The sequence below is a fragment of the Aotus nancymaae genome, unplaced genomic scaffold (assembly GCF_030222135.1).
Source record: "Aotus nancymaae isolate 86718 unplaced genomic scaffold, 86718_ANA_hifiasm-v0.15.2.pri h1tg000029l, whole genome shotgun sequence".
In the NCBI taxonomy this organism is placed as follows: Eukaryota; Metazoa; Chordata; class Mammalia; order Primates; family Aotidae; genus Aotus; species Aotus nancymaae.
The window spans coordinates 6660521-6681747 of NW_026988442.1; the positions used below are offsets into that span (position 1 = coordinate 6660521).

The 21227-nt window shown below is 44.9% G+C and overlaps 1 protein-coding gene across 2 annotated transcripts in view; it reads right to left on the reverse strand.

Moving 5' to 3' along the window:
- CDS2 (CDP-diacylglycerol synthase 2) overlaps positions 1 to 21227 on the reverse strand; it is a 65532-nt gene that overhangs the window by 26107 nt on the left and 18198 nt on the right. The window contains exon 1 of one of the 2 annotated variants that reach the window (XM_012455398.2): positions 1996 to 2121. The exons of the other annotated variant lie outside the window; for it this stretch is intronic. Coding sequence (XP_012310821.2) covers positions 1996 to 2112 — 117 coding nt within the window. The 5' untranslated portion in view covers positions 2113 to 2121. Of the gene's footprint in view, positions 1 to 1995; positions 2122 to 21227 lie in introns of those variants that run through there. 2 annotated transcript variants of the gene reach the window in all.

Genomic DNA, 21227 nt, shown 5'->3' on the forward strand with positions numbered 1-21227 from the left:
TTTGGATATCTTCTTTTGTCAAGTATTTGCCAAATTATTGGCCAGTTTTTCTGCAGAGTTTTCTGCCTTCCTTTTTTCATTGATTTGTAGTGGTTTATGCACTTCATATTTGAGTAATCTGTGTCACAAATATGTTCTCTCAGACTGCTCTAACCCTCACCTTCACCTCAGCCAAGGTTAGACGTCCCAGTTATTTGCTCTCTTAACACTCAAACCTTCTCCCTCTCAGCTCTGGCCACAATGGGGACTTTCGTAAATGTCTCCTTGGCTGACAATAAGCTCCTTAAAGACAAGAATATAATATCTTGTTCTCATTATCCCCACGTGTGGCACAGAGCAAAACACTTACTAATGGATGGAAGGAGGAAGAGAAGAATTAAGTCCAGGTGGGTAAAGAAAAATCCATACCCCAGAACCTAAAATAAAATACCCTACCCTTTCAAAAAAAAAAAAAAAAAGAAAGAAAGAAAAATCCAGCCCCTGCCCTCAGAGAGACAGCTCTTTCTAAATTAATTTACATCTATGAGAAGACAGAGAGCATTAACTAGTGCAGATTAGCAAAACAGAAAAACAAAACAGATTAGCAAAAAAGAGGGCCTCGCCTAGTGCAGACTGTTGATATAAAAGAGACAGCTGGCTTTGATACAGGCCTGATAGAGACGGCCTCATCATTAGGATCCAAGGGAAAGAGCCACAGCTTCTGACAACGGTGATTGCTCCCTACTCCACCACAACTGAGCCAGGTGGCTCTGAATAAGTCACCCAAGTACCTCTATACTTTGGCATCTTCACCTTATAAAAGGGGCCCAGTAAGGTAAGGCCCCTCCTTCCCACGGGGATTCCTTGAAGAGATATAACCAAACTCCCACCCAGGGCTGTGTCCCAGCACACCACTCCAGAAGTTCTGAAATACAGCAAGGTCTTCAGAGTTGCCCCTCTCTAGGGAGACTAAATGAAGATAAAGCATTCAGAACAGCTTTTCAATCTTTATTTCAACATTAACACCCACACACCATTGGCAACCACCAGTTGCCGGTAATATTACAGTAATCATTACAAGGTAATGATGCTGCCTGATTACCTGGCTCTTACCTCTAAAACCTTGGGGCTTCAAAATGCTGGCACCTGGACCCCACCAAGACTCCCATAGATGCATTCCAGAAGCACCCAGAAACTGCAGGGACTGTGCTCCAGCACAACAGACGAGAGGGCACTCACGCACAGAAAGCCTGGCACAAGGTTATTTTTAACTTATCCATCCTGTTGTCAAGGAGACTCACAAGGGCTGCTGGTTCCCCAGGCAGGGAAGGACAGGAACGGAACCCAGGCAGCGTCCTGCGAGGGAGGAGCAAGCAGCTCCAGTTCCAGCTCCAGCTCCAGCTCCAGCTCCGTGCTAAGAGCCTCTCTGGACCTTCCATTAGCCCAGCACTGCATCCTGCAACACTGTCAGACCTGACTCCCCTCCTCCCTTGTAGGAAGGGGTGAAGTGAAGAGAGGTATCCGGAGGCAGAGAGTAGTAAAAGGAGATAGAGAACTGTTCAAAGATACTGCAACTATTGTTACCAAGACCTCAGGGGGACCGAGCTGAGCAACTAAGAAATGAAGTAATCACCTGAACAAACAAGCCTGAAAGAGATTAACTTTCTAGGTCTTTCCTGCCTTTGAGTAACTCCAGGTTCCCTGGGCCTCCTCACCCAGGCCTACTGAGGAAGCATCCTCTGAGCAGGAGACCAACACCAACACGGACCATGCTCTCCCACAAGCTGAGACAGGGCTGAACAGGTGGCAAGGGCAAATCCCTGTGAGAGGGGAAACTGCACAGCCCAGGGAAGACACAGAGGAGGAGGGGGACAGGTCAGCCAGCCACCCAGCTCCTGACGTCCTGTGGATGCCAAAGGGAATAGGAACCTGAGAGAACCTGGAGGCCTGCAGTCTTCCAGCTCCTCCCCACCCTGTGGACAAACGCATTCTGCCTGGGGAAAGAGCTGCTCATACCTGGGAAAAGGAAGCTGAGTGCCGGTGACAGCTTCCACAGACAATCGGGAAGGACTCAAGGACCTGGGACCCATGCTCCTTCCCACAAGAAAGGTGGCACATGCTGAACATGTTCATCAGTTTGCTCTTCTGGGGCACAGCAAGGCGGGTAGATGTCAAGGAAAACTTTCTGCAGAATGAGGCAGCAACCAGTCCAGGAAAGCAAAGCCCAGGGCCAGCTCTGACACTCATGACACGCAGCACAGGCCTCCATGCTCTGGTCTTCAGTGGGGAAAGGACTCCCTATCTTGGAAGGTTGTTGGGATGACCAATGTGATCTCAATGAAAGTCTATGAAAACTTTAAAGGACTGAATGGTGCCTGCCACACTCCCCTCCCCCACCCACCCCTCAGTAGCCTGACTACAGCACACAGGACCGAAGCACAAGAGCCTAAAACACCCACCCCAGACAAGCTGGGCACCCTTACCGAGGAGAGCATCAGGCCTTGCTGAGGCCAGGTGCTAATAAGTGATCTGGGCATGGTATTTGCCTACCTTGCTTCAAGCTCTTTCACACTGGCAGCCCTGACTCAAAACTGTAAGGTGGTGTCTGAAACACAAAGGCTACCCATTAAAGCAACAGTTCACACTAGCAGACTCTGAAGCTGGACACATGCATCACCATCTGCCAAAGTGTGGGAAAAAAATCTTAGAATTTATCTCTACTTACATCATTCTTCTTTTCTTTCCCATGTATGCTTTGTATTGGGCATTTTCATCAGTATATGTCATATGTTATGAGTATAAACTGGGACACATAGTAAAAAAATCATATACACGTCGGACACAATAACATGTCAGACACAGTGGTGTGTCAGAGGCTGGGAGCTACCTGTTCACCACGGCACTGAGCAGTGCCTGGAACATAGCACGTGCCCCAAGATTTGTTGAACTGATGAGCTAATTAATTCAACTTGACCTATGATAGACCAAAGTGTCCAGACTATCCAAGATATGACAGCACCCATTTTCCTGCTCACATGCCTGACAGGTGCCCCTGCCTCCCCTGCAGCAGCCCTGGCAGCAGGACCAGACCAGCATCCACTTCTGCCTTACTCCTGGTGGGCGCCGGGAACAACTTATCTCCACCCAACTCCTGAGTACCCCTCGTCCTTCCTTCCCTTTCAATCCTGAGGGCTGGGAACAGAGGCCAAGTGAGGCAGATCCTCTCAGGTTCTCTCTCAATCACCACCCAACCTCCCACAGTTCCTCAGCCATTTCCCCAGGGGGTTGTGGTACTGGTATAAACAGGAAACAAGAGTCCTGCTTTACAGGAAAGGGAAAAGCTCCTCTGAGGGCCCACCCCTTTTGGTTTACATAGACCCTCTAGGGAAAGACAGAAGCACTTAGGATAAGGAACACCTGGAGTGTCCTGTGTACCAAGGGCTCAGTAAAAGCCATTAGCATTTTCGGAGAAAATCACGCTCAGAAAGCTTCTCGACCAACTGCTCAGAAGCTTCCCCACACCTAGCACTGACCCAAAGATCAGAACAGAACAGAAGCCTTCCTTCAACAGAAGAAAGAGAAGGCAGTGAGGGAGAGCCAGAGGGAGCAGTGGGCGGGAGGGGATGTTCCTTGTGGTTAAGGTCTGGCTTTTCCTGGGGAGGGACCTAGCTCAGTCCAGAACAGCATTTGTGGAACTTATTTTCACCATCAACTTTCCGGGTGGAAAACCCTGCTGTTTGGGTTTCCTGCCCGCCTGGTAGGCTTGTGAGGCTTCCTGGGCAGCAGCCTTCTGAGGCTCCCTTTCAGTTATCTGTTGGTGTCAGGGGCCCACCCTCCTACCTGGATATTTCTCAAGACTCTGACACCCAAAGTAGTGATGGTCAGTGTTTGACCCAAAAAAGTGTGGCTGTGGCCAGGGCTGGAGAGAATCCCTTGAGCACTGTGTCAGGCTCCGTGCTGGTGGAACTTACCCTACCCCATGCCCCATTTCTTTTTTTTTTTTTTTAAGACAGAGTCTTGCTCTGTCATCCAGGCTGGAGTGCAGTAACACGATCTTGGCTCACTGGAGCCTCCGCCTCCCAGGTTCAAGCAATTCTTCTGCCTCAGTCTCCCAAGTAGCTAGGATTACAGGCGCCCGCCACCACACCCGGCTAATTTTTATATTTTTAGTAGAAATGGGATTTTGCCACATTAGCCAGGCTGGTCTTGAATGCCTGACCTCAGGTAATCCACCTGCCTTGGCCTCCCAAAGTGCTGGGATTACAGGCTTGAGCCACCGCGCCCGGCCTACCCTATTTCTTTACCAGATAATGGCTCAGCTTTGGACTCCACTAAAGAAAATACATTAATATTCTGTTCGCATTTGCCTATGAGGAACTAAAAACTAAGGAAAGAAAATAAGCAGTACCATCATTAGGCTTTTCTTCTCTTCTTCTTTCATCTTCAAGGAAATTTCACTAAAAGGTAGAGTTCAACGCACTGGTGGGTTATACCTCCAACAACTCTGCCTTTCCCACTGACAATGCATTCAAATTCACAAATTTCACTAACTCCATAATTTACACAAACAATTTTTGCACTGCTTTATACGCAAGTTATCAACTTTCTCCTGGAGGATAGTCATTAGTCTAAGCCTACCCTTTCTGCTGAATACCATGGCCTCCATCTTCTAGATCAAGCCCTGTGGCCAGGTGCCAGGGAGGGCAACTCCCCACTCACACAGACAGGATCCTAGGAGAGAAATTACCAGAGATGGGTTTATCCTTAATAAGTGCCAGGGACTTAGGTGGCCCTCTCATTGAAAAAGCCAAGTAGGCTTTCATCTGAGTTCCTACTGAAAAAAAATTTACGTATATGTGTGTGAGAGCATGCGTTTGTGTGTGTGTATTGTTAGGATAACAAAGAAATACTTTTAGCCCTGTCTAATACTAACTCCATTTGACAAGTTCAATTGTCAGAACAAAACACCAAACAAAAGGAGGAGCCCACTCTGAATGAGTTTACCATCATCCCCAGTATGGCCATAGCCTGTCCTCCGAAAGCCTCATAACAATAATGGGATCCACAGAAAATGCATTCAGCTACCCAGATGGACAGCTTCACTTTTCGCATCTCTAACAGGTTAACTGTACTCAGAGAAAGGACAAGAAAAGACATGTATGTGGCAGATTCAGCTTCTTAAAACCTAACTCCGGCTGTAAGCCATTTTGCTTCCAGATAAAGCTATTTACAAAGGACCACAGGGGACTTGGTAGAGGACACACCACTGATGGCCAAGGACAGGTGTCCCCAGGACAGCCACATTGGGAGCCGGCCATGTGCTCACCATGCCCTCTCCTCCCACCTCCTCAGAGACTCACTCCATTGTCCTCCCCATCTTCTCACCTCTCTCCCTCACCACAGCCCTACTTACAACCATCTAGGCAGGCTCAACAAACAACTTCTGACAGCGCATCCAACCAATGCACTTTCTTCTCCACTTCGTGGATAAACCTCTGGGAAGAGCTGTTGACATTTCATGTCCCCTCCCTGGCTGTGCATCATTCCTCAAATCACAACAACCCAACTTCAGACCCACCTATTCCACTGAAGCAGCTCTCCCAGGTCAATAAGGACCTTGTCACGAAACCCACCAGGGACTCAGTCCTCACCTTGTTCAATCCCTTAGCAGCTTTTAATGCTATAATTGAAAAACACTCTTCCTCTGGCTTCCAAGCAGCACCTCCCCCTTGGTTTCCGCCTGCCTCTCTGGCCTGGCTGTCTTTAGTTGGCCTTCTCCTTAGCAGCTGCCTCTTCCTCAGCCTGTCCCTTCAATTGAGGGTTCCTTGAAGGTTGGTCCTAAGCTCTCTTATTCTTCTGCTGCCACTCACTCGTCCTGAGTTTTCCCATTCATTCTCATGCTCCCTGCTGTCTCTTCTTGAGCTACAGACCCTACATCCAAATGCCTATTAGATGTCTCCACAGACACCTAAAACTCATCATGTGTCCAAAACCAAGCTCATCATCTCTTTCCACAAACCTCTTCCTCCTACGTGACCTATCTTAGCAAATGGTACCCTTTCCTCTGAATTTTCGAAAGAACAGGGTGGCCATCAGCCTTAATGGCTCCTTCCTCAGCTTGTAGATCTGTCACCAAGCTTGTTCATGCTACCTCCAAAACAGCTTTGAGCTGCATCCACCCCTTATGCCACTTCTGTCATTCCCTTAACTCAAGCCAACATCATTCCTCCTCTGAGTAACTGCAACAGCCCAACTGGCTACCTCACCTTCAACCTAGAGTCCATCCCACCTTCACTCTTGCCACTGCAGCACAAAGACTTTCCCAGAAATTCTGATTGTGTCACTCTCCATCCTGAACCCCTTCCACAGTTCCCCAGGGCCTAGATGACAGGTCTTTAAAATGGCGTACAAGCCCCTTGGGATCAGGGCCTTACCTGCTCATCCAGCCTTATCTCTTACAGCCATTCTGAACTAAAGTCAGTTTCCAGAACAGGTTGTACTTTCTTACCTTTAGGCCTTTTGCTCCTGTGTTCCCACCTAAAACAGTCTGCAAACCACCCTCTACTGAAACCCACTTCTCTTCTGGCAAAATTTCATTGACCTTTTAAGAGATCCCTTTCTCTCCAAATCTTCCCTAATTGCCTGTGTGTCCCAGCAGCCCCTATCCTTCTTTAAGAGTGCTCCCCACCATGGTTCATGCCTATAATCCCAAAACTTTGAGAGGCTAAAGCGGGAGGATCACCTAAGTCTGGAGGTTGGACCTGATCATGCCACTGCACTGCAGCCTAGAAGACAGAGCAAGACCCTATCTCAAAAACAAACCAAAAATCTCTGTGGGGGAGCCATGTTGACTTCCTCACCACTGTACCTCCAGCACCCAGCCTGGCACTTAGAACCACTCTGCACAGGCAGCCACAGCCAATTATTTTGAGAGAATCCAGGGTTTGCGAACGTGGCAGGTACAGCTGGGCTACATATAGCGTAGGCCAAAAATTCATTTTTGCACTCAATAGCACTATAGGAGGCATTTTAGGGCTGCAGCCAGCTGTCCCACTGTTTTAGCTCCCCTTCTTCTTAGATATTTGTGGCCAAATGTATCCTAAGTGATATGGGGGTTTCCAAAAAAAGTACAGGATCTGTATGTCTCAAAAAAGGATAAGGAAAGCCTGTGTGAAGTCCAGCTTCTACAAATGCAAGGCCTTCTAATTCATATATATACAGTTGTACTGAGCCCCAACCTCTGCACGACTGCCAATCTCATACATTAAACCAATAATTGTTGTGACAAGGAATGATCAGGAATCCTTCTTTCTGCCAATACTCTCTCCCACCTTGCCCATTAAAGCCTCCTTCTGGAGTAGATGCATCTGTTTACTAATAGCAAGCATATAACTATAAATATGAAATAGCTGCAGGAAGTACCAACCCCCATCACAAGCCATTACTTAATTCAGATCAGAGACTATCAGAGACTGAAAAACCACTCAGGTCCCCAGGAGGCTCCACCAGTGGCTCCGTTCTGATGACATCACTTGTTTTCCTATTGTCTTCCAGGATTAGGAGAAAGACACCAAAAATCAGAAGCCCCACTGGAATCCAATAGGTCTTCCCATTATCAGTTCCTTAGTCGGGCATCTCTATTTAGTATTTAAGGGAAAATGGATTCTCAGCCTTACTGGGGAAGGAAGGAATTTTTTTTTTTTTTTTGAGACAGAGTTTCGCTCTTGTTACCCAGGCTGGAGTGCAATGGCGCGATCTCGGCTCACCGCAACCTCCGCCTCTTGGGTTCAGGCAATTCTCCTGCCTCAGCCTCCTGAGTAGCTGGGATTACAGGCACGCGCCACCATGCCCAGCTAATTTTTGTATTTTTAGTAGAGACGGGGTTTCACCATGTTGACCAGGATAGTCTCGATTTCTTGACCTCGTGATCCACCCGCCTCGGCCTCCCAAAGTGCTGGGATTACAGGCTTGAGCCACTGCCCCCGGCCAGGAATTTTTTCTTTTAATTTATCTTTTATTAGGATAAAGCTCTTCCAAGGAGAGAGTATGTCGAATACTGCCAAAAAATCTAGTAAGATGGAGAAGAAAAATATATTTGCAATCTCAAAACTGGCCTCAAGTGTGCTCCCCAGACCTCTGCCAGGAAGCTGAACTGGACAGCTGCTGGATTCCCCACCCAACAAGCCCCTAAATCATAAATCGTCATCTGGTACCTGCTTCACTGTCACTCACCTCACAATGGTGCTTTCTAGAAAGATTCCTAGACAAAATAAGTTGATATGAGAGCAAATGTCCCCAGTGTCTCATGCCCCAACCTCTCCTACCCCTGTGGGCAGGCAAGCACCCTGGGGCTGTTTACCATATTGGAACATTATATCGTCACTTTTGTAGTATTCCTGGTTTATAACCAACAATCATGGAATCAAGTACCAATCAAATAGACTCTAATGTTTCTCCCTTGAAGAACATGGAATTAATAGTGTTCTCAATCCCAAACTTGTCATATTAGTTATAGAAGAGTTTTGGGCTGGGCATGGTGGCTCATGCCTGTAATCCCAGCACTTTAGGAGGCTGAGGTGGACGGATCACCTGAGATCAGGCATTCGAGACCAGCCTGGCCAACATGGTAAAATCTCGTCTTTGCTAAAAACACAAAAGTTAGCTTGGCATGATGGTGGGCACCTGTAATCCCAGCTACTTGGGAGGCCAAGGCAGGAGAATTGCTTGAACCTGGGAGGTGGAGGCTACAGTGAGTCAAGACCATGCCACTGCATACCAGCCTGGGCGACAGAGCTAGACTCTGTCTCAAAAAAAAAAAAAAAAAAAAAAAGAAGAGAAATCATGAAAGCAACAATGCTAAATAGTTTCTCTTTTTGACAAATAACATTAAATTGAAAATGAGAAAGCCATTGAAGAAGACTCCTAATGGCCAACGATAGAACAATTGAGCATTAAAATAATAAACAAAAAGTGATTTAAAGACAAGTATATGAAAAGTTATGAGTTCATAATGATAAAGAAATGGGCCACCCTTTGGCCACCTTTGAAGGGTGATGAGACACCAAATATTTTTTGAAAAACAATAATTAAAAGGAAAGAGCCTCCTTACATTGCCCAGGCTGGTCTCAAACTTCTGGCCTCAAGTGATCCCCACACTTGGCCTCCCAAAGTGCTGGGATTATAAGCATGAGCCACAGCACCTGGCCACCAAATTATTTTCAAATATCCATCACCTCAGCAGAGAAAAGTTAATGTGGCCTCAGTATGATCTCCCCAGGCTCTGGAGACTAAAGTGCATCCCAAACATAAAAATAAAACATTTCCATGCTGCCAAATCAGATAGACTCTCGTCTTCATCTTATCATATATCTTGGCAATATCAGATCTAGCTGACCATTTCCTCCTTGAAACATTCTCCTCTCAGCTACCTCCATACCATACTTATCAGGTTCTCACTCTGACTGGCTGCTCTTTCTCAGTCTCCTTTGCTATTTTATCTCTCACTGTCAGATTTAAATTTTGTTTGGAGAACCCCTAACATACCAGCAGAGAACACAGTTTGCAAACTACTGTAAAACATAACCATATATCTCTGACAAATGAGTCATTACTACCTGAGGATGTACCTTGTGAGACACGACCATCACCCAGTACTAAATTCCTGCTGTGCCCCCAAACTGCCAGCTGCTCAGAAGTTGGCTGTGTTCTCATCCTGTCACTCCAATTGGAAATTGGGATACATATGGGTGGCTCTGTTTGTACATATCAAACCAAGATTCACAAGCTTTACTGTTAATAGAAAAGTCTACTTACGGTCTTATAGCCTGAAAATATTTCATTTGATGACCTGGAGACCAGAGTCAAATAGATTCCATTATAATCTGGAAACAACTGAAAAATCCTGGTGAGATTTTCCAGGTTTTTTTTTTTTTTTTGAGACGGAGTTTCGCTCTTGGTACCCAGGCTGGAGTGCAATGGCGCGATCTCGGCTCACCGCAACCTCCGCCTCCTGGGTTCAAGCAATTCTCCTGCCTCAGCCTCCTGAGTAGCTGGGACTACAGGCGCGCGCCACCATGCCCAGCTAATTTTTGTATTTTTAGTAGAGACGGGGTTTCACCTTGTTGACCAGGATGGTCTCGATCTATTGACCTCGTGATCCACCCGCCTCGGCCTCCCAAAGTGCTGGGATTATAGGCGTGAGCCACTGCGCCCGGCCTGATTTTCCAGGTTTTTAAAAAAATTACCTAGACCGGGCGCAGTGGCTCACACCTGTAATTCCAGCACTCTGGGAGGCCAAGGCAGGTAGATCACTTGAGGTCAGGAGCTCCAAACCAGCCTGGGCAACATGGTGAAACCCCATCCCTACTAAAAATATAAAAAATTAGCCAGGCATGGGGGCAGGCATGTGTAATACCAGCTACTAGAGAGGCTGAGGCAAGAGAATCGCTTGAACCCAGGAGGCAGAGGTTGCAGTGAGCTAAGATCATGCCATTGCACTCCAGCCTGGGCAACAAGAGCAAAACTCTGTCTCAAAACAGAAACTTCCCTGGGCCACAATGGAAGAAGAAGAATTGTTTTGGGCCACACATAAAATACATTAACACTAACAATAGTTTATAAGCTTTAAAAAAAAAAAAAAACTCATGTGTTTTAACAAAGCTTACGATTTTGTGTTGGGCCACGGATTGGACAAGCTTGAACTAAAGGACCTAAAATGATAATCTGTCAGTAACAAGCTCCTTCAGAGAGAAATGAAATAAGTGCCTGCCACCTACTCCCATCTGAAGTCTTGGCCTTCTGTAGTCTGAATATGTATGTCTCCCCAAAATTCATACACTGAAATTCTAACCCCCAACTCAACAGTATTAGAAGATGGGCTACTGGAGGGTGATTAGGTCATGGGGCTGAACCCCTCATTAATGGGATTAGCACCCTTATAAAAGAGATCCCAGAGCAATTCTTCTTCCACCATGTGAGGCCTCAGTGAGACACCATGGATGACCCAAAAAGCAGATCCTTATCAGACTCCGAATCTGCTGGTGCCGTAATGGTGGACTTCCCAGACCCCAGAACAATGATAAATAAACTTCTGTTGTTTATAAGTCACCCAGCTCATGGTGTTTCATTACAGCAGCCCAAACAGACTGAGACATGGCCTCTCTCTTCCCTGCCCAGGCCCCAGATCCCACATCTTCCAGTGCTCTCTTATGCCACTCAACTCCTCCTCTCTCTGCTTCTACCATCGTGATCTTTTCTCTTAAATTTTTTTCCACTTTTCAGATGTTTGTCCTAAAACTGTTTTTCTTTCAACTGCATTTGGCCTGGAGCCACCAATCCACCTCTCCTCCTCTTTACTTCCAAACTGTTTTACAAAGTCTGCACCTACAATATATTCTCCCTTCCCCCACCAACTCTTCAAACTTCTGAGTTTGGCTTCAGCCTACACCGTGTCAGAAACCATTTCCTAAAAGGTTAGCTCCTGAAGTCAAGCCCCACACACTGCTCTCCAGCATCCTCACAGTCATCTGAGTAGCATCCAACCAAGCCTTGCTTTGTGCACCACCACTCCCCCTCCCACCCAGATCCCTGGTGTCCCACACATTTAGTGTCTTACCACCCAGCTTCGTTCCACTCTGCAATAACAGTTCCTTTATTTTGCTTTCGAGTACTCCTTCCACCCCCTACTCCACGTGTAGGCACATAATTTAGACCTGATTCATCAGAGCAGTGTGCTCCCTTGACCAAAGTGACCAGGTCAGAGAAGACAAGAATATGTAACAGTAACTTCCTGTGCTTCTGGAGCCACCAGGAGGAAGGCATGACCTTTCCCATGGGACTTTCACCTGCTGGCAGACATCTTGCTTCATCTAGCTACTACCATTTAAAACCCAAAAATGAAGCCAACATGAGGGGGTCAAGAGATGGAGGGAGACCAAAGCTTGGTGACATTTGGATTAAACCAGGCCTGAAGCTAGAATTATCTTAGTCTTTTAAGTTACATGAACCAATGGATTCCTTTTTTTCTTTTTAGTCAATTTGAGTGGCTGCCTGCATTTACAACTAATCACATCTGAATCCTCTCCAATTACATCTTCTCTGTTCTTTCTCCCCACACTTCATAAATGCCAGTAACTCCCCCAGGCTGTATTTCCACACTGCCCCTTAGTAAGCTGACCTGCAGTTCAGCCTCTCTTCTGTGGACCAGCTCCTGTAACACAACTTATGTCCTCTCCAAGCTCCAGTGCAACCTTTCAACCTGCCAACAAGATACCTCCAACTCAGTGGGACCACCTTTCCCACCCACACTAGTTCATCCTTCTGCTTTCCTTCAAGACTTTAATCCCCTGAAATGGGCCCCATGGAAAGCAATGTCCACATCACTGTTGCCAAATCCCCTGCCCTACACACCTCCTCGGTTCTCACACTATGCAGACCCTTTCATTTAGGGTCTTTCCCATTATTGCCACTAGCACCCTTGCTGAAGCCTACAGGTCAACCCTTCACTACTAGGCTGGCCTCCTAATTGGCATCTCCACAAATTCCTGCCTACTCTCTCTCATTTATTCTCCATAGACTACCACATTAATCTTCAAAAAGCACAGCTTTTATCACACCCCTCCTCTATTCATTTTTGCCTAGTGAATTAGACAAACTATTTCCACTCAAGGTTCTCCACCATCCATCCCAGTCCATCCCCCACACCACCTGCTCCAGCCAAGCAAAACTGCTGCTCCCTGTTCCTGATTACTTCCTGCGCTTTCCTCCTTTCCCCCTTTCCCCCTTTACTCTGTCTTTTCTCCTCCCTGTTAATCCTTAGATGCCACTAAGAAAAACCTCTTCTGATTGCTGTCTATGGGTAGGCAGGAAACTCCCCCAACAAAATTAATTCACTTCCTAATCCCTGGAACCTGTGACTATTATCTTACAGGGCAAGAAGAGTAAAGATTACCTTACATGTCAAAAGATATGATTAAGCTAAGAGAGAAGGGATTTATCCTGGATTATCCACGTGGGCCGTAAATGTAATCACATAGATCCTTATAAGAGAGAGGCAGGAGATTAGAGAGAGCAATGTGAAGACAGAGCAGAGAGAGATATGGCTACAGCCAAGGAATGTCAACAGAAGCTGGAAGGGAGATGGCCAGATCCTCCCTAGGGCCCCCATATGATTTTTTATGACTCTATATTTACACTAAGAGGGCAGTTTCCATAATTTTAGACTTTGAGATTATAAAAAGTAAGGCCTGTCCTATTTATCTTTGTTGACCTTGAGAGCTCCTTCCCTTGAACCTGTTGAAAGCTCAAGGATTAATTTTTTAAAATGAATGAAATCCATCAACCTTTATCTACAAAGCCTGCAAAATTGGCTTGCCAGCATTTCTGTGGGAAAGACAACCCTAGAGCTACAGTTACATAAATGCAATTAATGACTAAAAGTATGGAATTTCAGCCCTTCTCAAAGGTTAAAATGACTTCAGGTGGCGGGGGGGTTGCCTCCAAGGAACCACCATAAAATGGAGGATGGTAATGAATGTGCTACATTTCCCACAGCAGCAAGGGTGCTGCCAGGGATAATGACTAAGTATACAGAGTAGAAACTTTTAGAGTCCTAAGTGGTTCAGTCTTGCCTGACAGAATGTATAGGTTTCCATTTGTTTTCCTTGAATAACAGGAAATGCTCTAAGCAGAGTCAGAACACATCAGCTGAGCACAATGGCTCACACCTGTAATCCCAGCACTTTGGGAGGCCAAGGCAGGCCGATTGCTTGAGCTCAGAAGTTTGAGACCAGCCTGGGCAACATGGCAAAACCCCGTCTCTACCGAAAATACAAAAATTAACTGAGTGTGCACGCACGTCTATAGTCCCAGCTACTTGGGAGGCTGAGGTGGGAGGATCTCTTAAGGCCAGGAGATGGAGGCTGCAGTGAGCCAAGATCACACAACTGCAGTCCAACCTGTGCTACAGACTAAGACCTCGCCTCAAAAAAGAAAAAAAAAAAAAAGAGAAAAAGACATCTGTCCTTTGTGCCAACTGGACAACACACTGGAGAGCTCCTTCAGACACTGGCACTTCAAAAGGGTACATCCTTTTAAGAAACACTTGTTTTATTCTTCTAACATCACTACCACCTGAAATGACCGCACATTTGTCTGTCTCCTCCATTCAGACAAATGCTTAGAGTGGAAGCGACTTTGTTTATTCACTGTTATATCCCCATGGCCTGCAACACAGCCTGGGACATACTTGCCCTGACAGTGTTTCCAAGCTGCCTCTCTTACAGAGAACTACCAAGGGTGATGAACCCAGAAGGTCAAGCCTCTTAGAATGAAAGCCTCAGCTACGAACTACCACAGCCAGTGAACACTTCACAAAAGCCCAAGAGAGCCCCCAGGCTCAGCAAACAGGGGAAAGATTTCCGGGTATGGGCTATGGGACTTCTACTCCCAGAGGTGCTGGCTGGGAGCAACAATCTCACAATCAGACAAGCTTACAGATGACAGGATAGCTCAGCACTCAGGCCCTCCATATAGGTATTCTGGAGCCTGAGGGAGACATGAGGTGGGAATAGGGTAGAAAGAAATCTCTCCACAGGCAAAGCCTACAGGCAGGGAAGGAACTGGTGGGGAGCTGTGCACAATCGTCATTTGTCATACCTGCATGCTACCTATGTTCCTGCAGAGCTTCATCCTATTAGGGGGAGGCCAAAGACAAATACTATGAAAGTTTCCAAGCCACAAACCTCCAAAGCAAGATCAAATGCCTCCAACTCAGTCACAAAAACACAAACCAAAAGTATTCTTAGTACTTAAGAATGATAAGATCAGGAACTCACTAAAGCTACATTAATAATGAATATCAATCTTGGAAACACATTAAGGGGGAGTGATAAACAAGACATAATACAAAGAGGGCTGCAACTGCCTTTCCAAAGCAAGTCACCCCTCATCTCACGGAGAAGAGCAGCTCAAATGCATGGGAAAAAGGGGAAACAGTACAAGCTATATGATTTTGGGAGAAATCTCACCATTGGGTCTTAACTTTTTCATCCATAAAAAAATAATTCCTATCTTAAGAGTTATTGGGCAAAATAAAATAGGGTTGTGTTTTTCTTTTATATTCATTTTTTTTTTTCTGAGATGGAGTTTTGCTCTTGTTGCCCAAACTGGAGTGCAATGGCGTGATCTTGGTTCACTGCAACCTCCACCTCCCAGATTCAAGCGATTCTCCTGCCTTAGCCTCCCAAGTAGCTGGGATTTCAGGCATATGCCACCACGCCTGGCTAATTTAGTACTTTTAGTGGACATGGGGTTTCTCCATGTTGGTCAGGCTGGTCTCGAACTCCTGACCTCAAGTGATCCACCTGCCTCAGCCTCCCAAAGTCCTGGGATTACAGGGGTGAGCCACCGTGCCTGGCCTAAGGTTGTGTTTTTCAAACTATAGGCTGAGACCTACTGGGTCTTAAATCAATTCAGTGGGTCACAATTAGCAAAATATAAAATAAGATATAGTGTCAAAAGTCAGGCTAGTGGCTACCCTGAGCAGTTGGCAGTGATTAGGAGACATCATGAGAGACCCTTCTCCAAGACTGGTGCTATTTTGTTTTATCTTGGTTGCAAGGATGTGCTTACTTTATGAGAAATCATTGTAAACATGATATGTATATACTCTATACATATGCTAAAATAAAAAGTGTACATAAAAGTATAAGATAGACTCAAACAGAAAAGAAAATTTCTGAATATATCACAAATAGTAAGTACTGCTTCCTGAAACTCATTTCCAAGTGATATATGCAAGCAAGGTGATATTGGGACACAGTGTAAGGTGTATTTACTCCTGTGGATCAAGGTCCAGAACAAGCCCCAAAGGTCTCAAGGCAATCCAGACAAAAATATTGTAAACTAAACTACACAAAAGCTGGCTATAATTGTGGGACAAAACAGGAGGGACAGGAGACATAATATTGCTGACCTTTTACAGATGAGAACCTAAAACATAAAGCCATAATGCCTGGGTGGTACATGCATTCTAAATGGCATGCTTTTCCAGTTACTCCACTTATATTTTGAGACATCCACATTAAGGTGTCCTCATTTAAAAGCCTTCTTCTTTTTCTCCCTAATCCTCAAGAGGAGGAAGAAAACCAATCAATAAAGCAAATTTTTTGCCTAGAGACTAATTCGTGTGTGTGTGTGTGTGTGTGTGTGTGTGTGTGTCAGAGTCTCACTTTGTCACCCATGTTGGAGTGCAATGGCACAATCTCGGCTCACTGGAACCTCTGCCTCCAAAGTTCAAGCAATTTTTCTGCCTCAGCCTCCCGAGTAACTGGGATTACAGGTGTGTACCACCATGCCCATCTCCCATCTCATTTTTTGTATTTTTAGTAGATACAGGGTTTCACTATGTCGACCAGGCTAGTCTCAAACTCCTGACCTCAAGTGATCCAGCCACTTTGGCCCCTCAAAGTGCTAGAAGTACAGTTGTAATTCATGAGCCACCATGCCCGGCCTGCCTGGAGACTAATTGTTATGCCAGTTCAAAGAGTTTCCAAACTAAAGATGAAACTAGAGTACACCAAGATAAACAGAAAATGCTGTCTTTGAAACAAAAACACAGGACACTAGCAATTAAAAGGCTGCAATCTTGGCCAAAAAAAGAAATCCTCAAAGTTAGCAAACAAAAAGGATTCTTTTGAGATGAAAGTTTAAGAGAAAAGAGTTGCAGTTCAGTGCTCTCATCATTCCCCTACTCCTAGTTTATCAGCACCAGGAAAAAAAAAAAGCTTGAATAAAAATATACTTATATCAATGTCACCAATGACGCATATTTTAAAAGATCATTGCCTGTTTTTTGTTTTTTAAAAATAAAAAATAAAAAAACATATGGAGTCTAGGCTGGACATGGTGGCTCATGCCTGTAATCCCAGCACTTTGGGAGATGCAGACAGAAGGACTGCCTGAGACCAGGAGTTCAAGACCAACCTGGGCAACAGAGTGAGACCCCATTTCTAAAAAAATTTTAATTTTTTTTTTTTTAAAAGAGATGGGACCCCGCTATGTTCCAGGCTGGACTGGACCTCCTGAGCTCAAGCAATCCTCCCACTTCTGCCTCCCAAGTAGCTCAGACTACAGGTAAATACCACCTTGCCCACTGATCACTACATTTTAAATCTTAGTTTCAATTTTGAATTAAATGTAGTAAATGAAGTAATATAATTAATTTAGTACATCTTAGTAAACATTAAATTTTATCTACTAACCTACACAGGAATGGTAATTTATGTTTTACATTTAATTTTTATGAAATTTGTTTTTTACTTGATATTCTGTAATGTGTCCAAACTTGGTGCAGTTGCATCAGTTTTACTTTTTTAGTTTTATAAATTCTAAGCACTTTTTAATGAAATATTGGGATTGATACTAAGTATATCATATGTTAATGTAGCATTAACACTGTCAAGTTGTTAAGGTGGTACTTCAACGCTAAAAAAAAAACACTAAGATGGCAATATTTTATTTTGCTGCACAACAAATTCTTCCTGAAACCAGACGCCTGGTTCTCACTGCCCAGGCAGTTGCTAATCTTCACAGTTGATTCAGTACCAACTCAACCTCCTGACAACCATATGTGCTAGGATTAGCCAGGTCTGACCAGCAAGGAGTTCATGACCAAGTCAGCAGGCAGCTCAGCATGTGATCTCTGGCTACTTTTTTCTCCTGATAGTTTTGCCCTTCTGCCAGAAACCCCTATGATGAATCAACATGCCTTTACTGAATCACCTGGGAGCTACAGAAATCCAAGACAAAGAGCCTGACTCCAGAGATCATCTGCTGAGGAGACAGCACCTAATGAGGGTTTGGACAGTCAATTTCCACAGAAGCCTGGAGAGGAACAGAGATGAGGAAACGGGGTGGGAACATCAGGAGAGCTCCACAGCGGAGGCCAGGGGCTGAGCTTGGCCTCGGGATGAGGGCACTGTGCCACACAGACCTGGCACTGCTCCAGGGCACCCTTGCTTTTGGCCTGCAGGCCCCATGGAACGCAGAGGCCACTGTCACCTCCTCTTCTCTCTGAGACAGGGCACAGAGGAAGGCAAGGGCTGCCCCACTCCTAATGGCCCTGCTGGCTGACCCTGAGAAACTTGCAAGTCTTCCCTGTGTTAGGGGCTCTTTGGCCAACCCATGAAGAAAAATGACTGGCAGAGACCAGGAAGCCAGGAAGGCAGAATTGTAAAGCAAAGAGCATGGAATCGAAATTCAGCCCACCTGGGTTCAAACTCCAAAATGTCGACTTACTGAACTGCAGGCCTGTCTGCTCATCCCAGTAAAATAGAAGCCAATGCTTCTGATAATCCAGTGAATCCGTTTCTAGAAATGGCCACAGGCAGACAGCTAGTCACTGCATTGTCAGCCCTGCTGAGCAGCCAGCCAACACAAAGCCACACCCTGCCCCAAACCCTCCTCCGTTATCACAGTGGCAGCACTTTGAAAAATTGATCATTTTTAAAAATCCTTTAAGAAAATACCACATTTTAGACGTCTACTTCACACCATTCATTAAAAGATATTCAAGATGGATGAAAGATTTCAATGTCAAAAGCAAACTATAAAAATATTAGGAGGGCCGGGCACAGTGGCTCACGCCTGCAATCCTAGCACTTTGGGAAGCCGAAGTGGGTGGATCACCTGAGGTCAGGAGTTTGACACCAGCCTGGCCAACATGGAGAAACCCCATCTCTACTAGAAATATAAAAATTGTTTTTTAATAAAAGAATTTTATAAAATTTATTTTATAAAACCTACGGGCTGGGTGTGGTGGAGGGCACCTGTAATCCTAGCTACTCAGGAGGCTGAAATAGGAGAATCGCTTAAACCCGAGGGACAGAGATTGCAGCCACTTCACTCTAGCCTAGGCAAAAGAGTGAGACTCTGTCTCAAAAAAAAAAAAGAACTAAGAGAAGGCTATGCACAGTGGTTCACACCTGTAATCCAGCACTTTGGGAGGTCGAGGTAGGAGGATCGCTTGAACCTATGAGTTCAAGACCAGCCTGAGTAACACAGTGAGATCCCATCTCTATTTTTTAAAAAATAAACTAAAAGACCATATAAGTTAAGGACGTATATGGTGGGGGCAGCAAGGAGAGGAGGATTAAGGCCCTTCTAAGCATGTCATCACAGGCAGAAACAAAGGAAGACTGATAGGTTTAGCCAAAATAATTTAACATTTCAAACTTCAAACACTTCAAACAACACTAAAAATGACAAATTGAGAAAAATCTGCAGCATATAACAAAGGGATCAACTTCTTTAACTATTTAAAAAACTTACAAATCAGTAAGAAAAATGTGAACATGCCAATAGAAAAATTAGCAAAAAAGAAAAAGCATTTCCCATATACAAATAGCAGGTATATTTAAATACTCAACCACGGCCAGGCTCGGTGGCTCATGCTTGTAATCCCAGCACTTTGGGAGGCCGAGGCAGGTAGATCACCTGAGGTCGAGTTTGAGACCAGCCTGACCATCATGGTAAAATCTCATCTCTACTAAAAATACAAAAATTAGCTGGGCGTGGTGGCAGATGCCTGTAATCCCAGCTACTTGGGAGGCTGAGGCAGGAGAATCTCTTGAACCCAGGAAGCAGAGGTTGCAGTGAGCCGAGATCGCGCCACTGCACACTCCAGTCTAGGTGATAGAGTAAGACTCCGTCTCAATAAATAAATAAATAAATAAATGCTCAACCTCACTAATAATCCATCATATAAAAAATAAAATGGTCATGAGAAACAATTTTTCTCACATCAGGTTGACAGGCCAGGATTGGAGAATACTAGTATACTATACTCAAATTGTACTCATGGAAATGGAAATTAGCACCACGATTTAGAATATGTATTCAGCTACTTGATTTATTTTTACTTTATTGTTGTTATTATTTTTTCTTAGAGACAAGGTCTCAGTGTTACCCAAGCTGGAGTGCAGTGGCATAAGCATAGCTCACTTTAACCTCAAACTCCGGCCTCAAGCCAGCCTCCATCCTTAGGCTCCTCTATAGCTGGGATTATAGGCACAAGCCACTGCACCTAGCTTAAATGAATATCTAAAAAAACAGTTTATAAGACGATGTCATCACAGCATCATTTACAAGAAGAAACAACTGGAAGCAACCTATATGTCCAACAATGCCTTGATTTATTTAACAGCTTTAGGGGGAGATACCAAGCAGCCATTTTAAACCCACAGGAAAAAAGATCAGTGGAGCATGTATGAAGAGGTTAACCATAGTTATACTTTGGGTAGTGAAATCAAAGACAATTTAAATTGGCTTATACTTCCCCTTTTCCTCCACATTTTCCACAAAATAAGTATCGCTTCCATAATTGTAAAAAGTACAAAACTACTTTTTGATCTTCATAGAGAAGACAAAATATAAAGAAACAAAGAAAAAATAAATAAAATTTAAAAGTACAAAACAAATAATCTAAAGCATCTCACTCCTCTATGCTGACACCGTTACTGGCTTTCCTCTAACTCTCTGGCCTTCCCGTCATACTTCAAGACCCTTGACTCATTCTCTGTCCACTTTCCAGGCACATTCCTGCTCCTCCAGCTCAACTATCGCCACCCCTGCCACACACCTTCTTTGGCCCTGCCCTGGCAGTGCTAAATATCTGAGCCCCTGAATCACACACAAATGTGTGTGATAACTGAGCCCCAGAATCACACACAAATGAACACATGAGGCAGTACGAGATTTGTCAAGGCAACAAGGAGAACCAGCCTCCCCTCCAGGTCAGCTTTCACAACTTCATGACCTATGCCAACTCATCAAAGCTAAAAGATTAACAGTCCAATGAAGGCTGAAAATCTTGATCCAAATTTCCCTAAAAAGGAAGGGCCCTCATCATGGTTTTATTCCCTTTTTGATCCTCTGGACACTTAAAAGTCTTTGTTTTATCAACTCTCATATAACTCATTCTAGTATTTTAGATATTTTAAGACCAAGGAGGAATATGAGTCATGTGTTAGAATGCCAAACCCAATAATAGAGCTGATTCTACCCTGAGATCTAGAAAATAAGGTGTTCCTCTAACTACTGCTCCCAGGACTCCAGAGGAACCCTCTGGAACAATATGTCACTTGCCTGATGAAAAGTCCCTAGGAGATTGGCCAGGCTTACAGTGGCTTATATCTGTAATCCCAGCACCTTGAGAGGCCAAGGCTGGAGAATCACTTGAGCCCAGCGGT